This window comes from Priapulus caudatus, unplaced genomic scaffold (assembly GCF_000485595.1).
Source record: "Priapulus caudatus unplaced genomic scaffold, Priapulus_caudatus-5.0.1 Scaffold189, whole genome shotgun sequence".
NCBI classification, from domain to species: domain Eukaryota; kingdom Metazoa; phylum Priapulida; class Priapulimorpha; order Priapulimorphida; family Priapulidae; genus Priapulus; species Priapulus caudatus.
In genome coordinates, this window is record NW_014577250.1 from 279,641 (window position 1) to 282,864 (window position 3,224).

Genomic DNA, 3,224 nt, shown 5'->3' on the forward strand with positions numbered 1-3,224 from the left:
AGAGAAATGCGTGCGTGCGTCAAGAGAAATGCTTGCGTGCGTGAAGAGAAATGCGTGCATGCGTGCGTTAAGAGAAATGCGTGCGTGCGTCAAGAGAAATGCGTGCATGCGTGCGTGAAGAGAAATGCGTGCGTGCATTAATCTAGGCAGCCGACCTTTTACCCATGAAAAGTGCGTTTTTAACTTCTTTTTAAATTTAATACTGTTAAATAATAAATATTAATGTAATTTATTCTTTTAAAAAACAAAACTTTGATCTAACTATGTTGTAAGGAAGGACACCCATGGGACGAGTAAACGGATAGTGATGGATAGTTTGACTGTTGGTAAAGCACACATATTTTAAGCTTTTCTCCATTCTCGGTTAATAACTTCATTTGTTATTGAGTAAATTTTGGCATTGAAAGTACTAATAAACCCAAAATAACTAACAGAACTCAATAATGTCTAAAACATGAAGAAAAACATGTCAGCTTGATGTATAGGCTACTTAAAAACCGTTTATTACATTTTGTTTACAAATGGCAATAAATGCAATACCAGGAAAGGCAAACGACATGAGTGCACAAATTAAATAAAAAATACATATTATCCAGTTGATCTATTTTCTGTACCCACTACCTAGTCACCTTATTAAGACCAATTTCTTATTTCTTATATATTTCGCGTATTTGGTCGCAGCCGAGTATTTTTTAAGTATCTCATACGAGAAACCTCACATCGTATCCTAAGTTGCTTTTTCAAGTTTCCTTCCTATTTACATACAACAGCTATGAAGGATCATGAAATACCAAACACCACAAACACGAATTCGGTTTGTAAAAGAAATGTAAACGTTTTTACATTATCAAATTTGTTAGAGCATCGTAGTTCAGCCTCACATGACAACATGAAATCAGAAATATCCTAGGTAGCACTTTACCATACAGCAGCTCAGTGGAAAGAAATAAGAACTACGTGTATAAATATTAAGACGAGAACATACAAAAGAACCGGCCTTTAAAACTCGAACAACAATTACGAATGAAAAAGTACACAAGATATAATTGTTTAAAAGAAAAATGCTAATATCTATCAACATATATTCCCGAACGACCTATCGAAGAACAGTGGAATTTCAATTAGGCTGATTTCTACCTCCTAGTGTTCATTTACATACTATATATCATAGGATCTAGTAAACATATATTCAAAATTGTGCTTCCCACTACAACACACAGCGAACTGTACAACATGTGAGCATGGATCTATACAAGTGGTATGGCATTACATCGCACATCTTCCAAGATATAATCACACATCTTAGCCAGCTATGATCATCACTACAAGCAGGGGATTGCAGTGTGTTGTGTCACGCTGCTTGCTGTGCTGCCACTCTGGGATGGTAGTTGACGTTTATATAGCAGGATGTGAGGCTCTGTGGGCAGTAAGGTAACAACAGCTTCTATATAGTTTAGGCTTTCACTAGCACATTGAAGGTACAATGTATTGTAGCAGGGTCTAAGCATGAAATTCTTCTACGTAGTGCTGATGATGCATAAACAACCTTCTTAGATTTTAATATCCAACCTTAAAACATGTGAGTTGTCTGCATTTTATGACAATAACAATGTAAATATTATTACACAACTTCTAAACACTGTCTACGCTTTTAGCCACTAGGTGGCGTCACTCCTACCTGGTTCGTGGATCATGTAATGTATCCAGCCAGGGGACTGCTGCACTCCAATCTTTCTCCACTCTGTCTCGGACATCAGGTGAGATTTTGGAACAAGTTTGGCGATATCCGGAGGTAGAATCACGTGCCTGTCGGTGAATGAAAGACAATAAATCTATTATCAACGGCGAGCCATTGAGTTCTACAGTGAGAAAATGCTGAAACATAGATCATTTTCACACCTCTGATCATAATTATCACATTGCATACTATAAACTCCCTGGGAAATAAAAAGGGCCTGTAAAATAAATCCAACAATTGCATTAGCTAAGCCCAGACACAATTGCAACTATCGATGAAATATTTATGACATAGTGCATCAGCTAGCCTTTACTTGCCATAACTACTCAACAGGAACATCAACCGTCTTGAGTAGCAACACATCTCAGGTGTACATATGCATTAATAAACTCAGTGTTCAGGAATTCACATGTTCATACCGTTCTTTAATTCCTAATTCCACAAACAACATTACCTATATTCAAACTTGCCGTCATTGTAGCGGTCCGAGTACTGAATCTGATGTACAGGCATGCTTTCCAATTTTCCTTGCCTTTACTCTACAAATAAACAAAGAATTCAGATCGTGCTTCTTAGTTATATCTTGGGATGTGATTTGTTTGTATCTGCACACAGACGAACGAATGAGGCAAGATAGTGTCAGGAGTGAATAATAATAGATTATTAATAATCCATTATTATTCACCTCTGATACTAGTATTGTAGATGGGTATATTCAGCATTTACTTATCATTATTTAACGATTATAGTAAATTTTGTACATCTATATAACTTCGGAGGTCAACATTATTCGTATTTATTTACCATTCTACAGTGCTATTTTTTATCATCAGATCACCAGAACATACCAAGTGACTGTGAAGGGAGAGGCTGGCTATTTGAGAAGCTATGTACAGTATAGCTCTAGTTACCCTAGACAGTAGACGGGCCAGGCTCTACGATTGCTTCACGTCGTAGGAGCCTGACCTCCCCTTCCATACGAAAAACTTTCTAACCACGTAGTGAGAAAGTAACTTGTGGCTAGCCTAGGCTATAGTTACCCTATCTTTTAGTGCATCACCCTGATATATTGGTATTGCTACCTGACCCTCGGTGAGTTGTGACGGAGAGAGTGTGAGTAAGTGTTCAGTGACAGTGAAACTTTGGCATTGATCGATCATATGCTGGTGTAGACCGAATAATTCTGTCCCATATAACTTTATTTATATTTTGGTGAGGGTTATATTGGGACAGAATGGGGTTCATTGAAATTTCGTGAGATCGCATGCAAAATGCATGCGCTGCGAATGCGGCCCGTACGGCGCTATTGGCGCGAAAAAAAACCTACCGTTCCCTTCTACATGACTTTACCTTGCTACAGATATGTGTATACATTCACTTCAATCGTTATTCACTTCTTAAAAGATTGTTTTTCAGAAACCCGCTTCATTCCACTTTCGTAAATAACATTCACCATTAACAATCAGATCAATCAGAGCGAGTGTTA

General features: G+C 37.6%; 1 protein-coding gene across 3 annotated transcripts in view; it reads right to left on the minus strand.

Moving 5' to 3' along the window:
• Positions 1 to 469: 469 nt before the first annotated feature.
• Positions 470 to 3,224, minus strand: part of LOC106807008 (cyclin-dependent kinases regulatory subunit 1-like) — a 4,104-nt gene continuing 1,349 nt past the window's right edge. For all 3 annotated transcript variants that reach the window (XM_014809206.1, XM_014809207.1, XM_014809208.1), the window contains exons 2-4: positions 2,193 to 2,277; positions 1,679 to 1,806; positions 470 to 1,417 (exon numbers count right to left, since the gene is read on the minus strand). In XM_014809206.1, the coding sequence (XP_014664692.1) occupies positions 1,323 to 1,417; positions 1,679 to 1,806; positions 2,193 to 2,251 (282 nt within the window). In that variant the 5' untranslated portion in view covers positions 2,252 to 2,277 and the 3' untranslated portion in view covers positions 470 to 1,322. The remainder of the gene's footprint in view (positions 1,418 to 1,678; positions 1,807 to 2,192; positions 2,278 to 3,224) is intronic.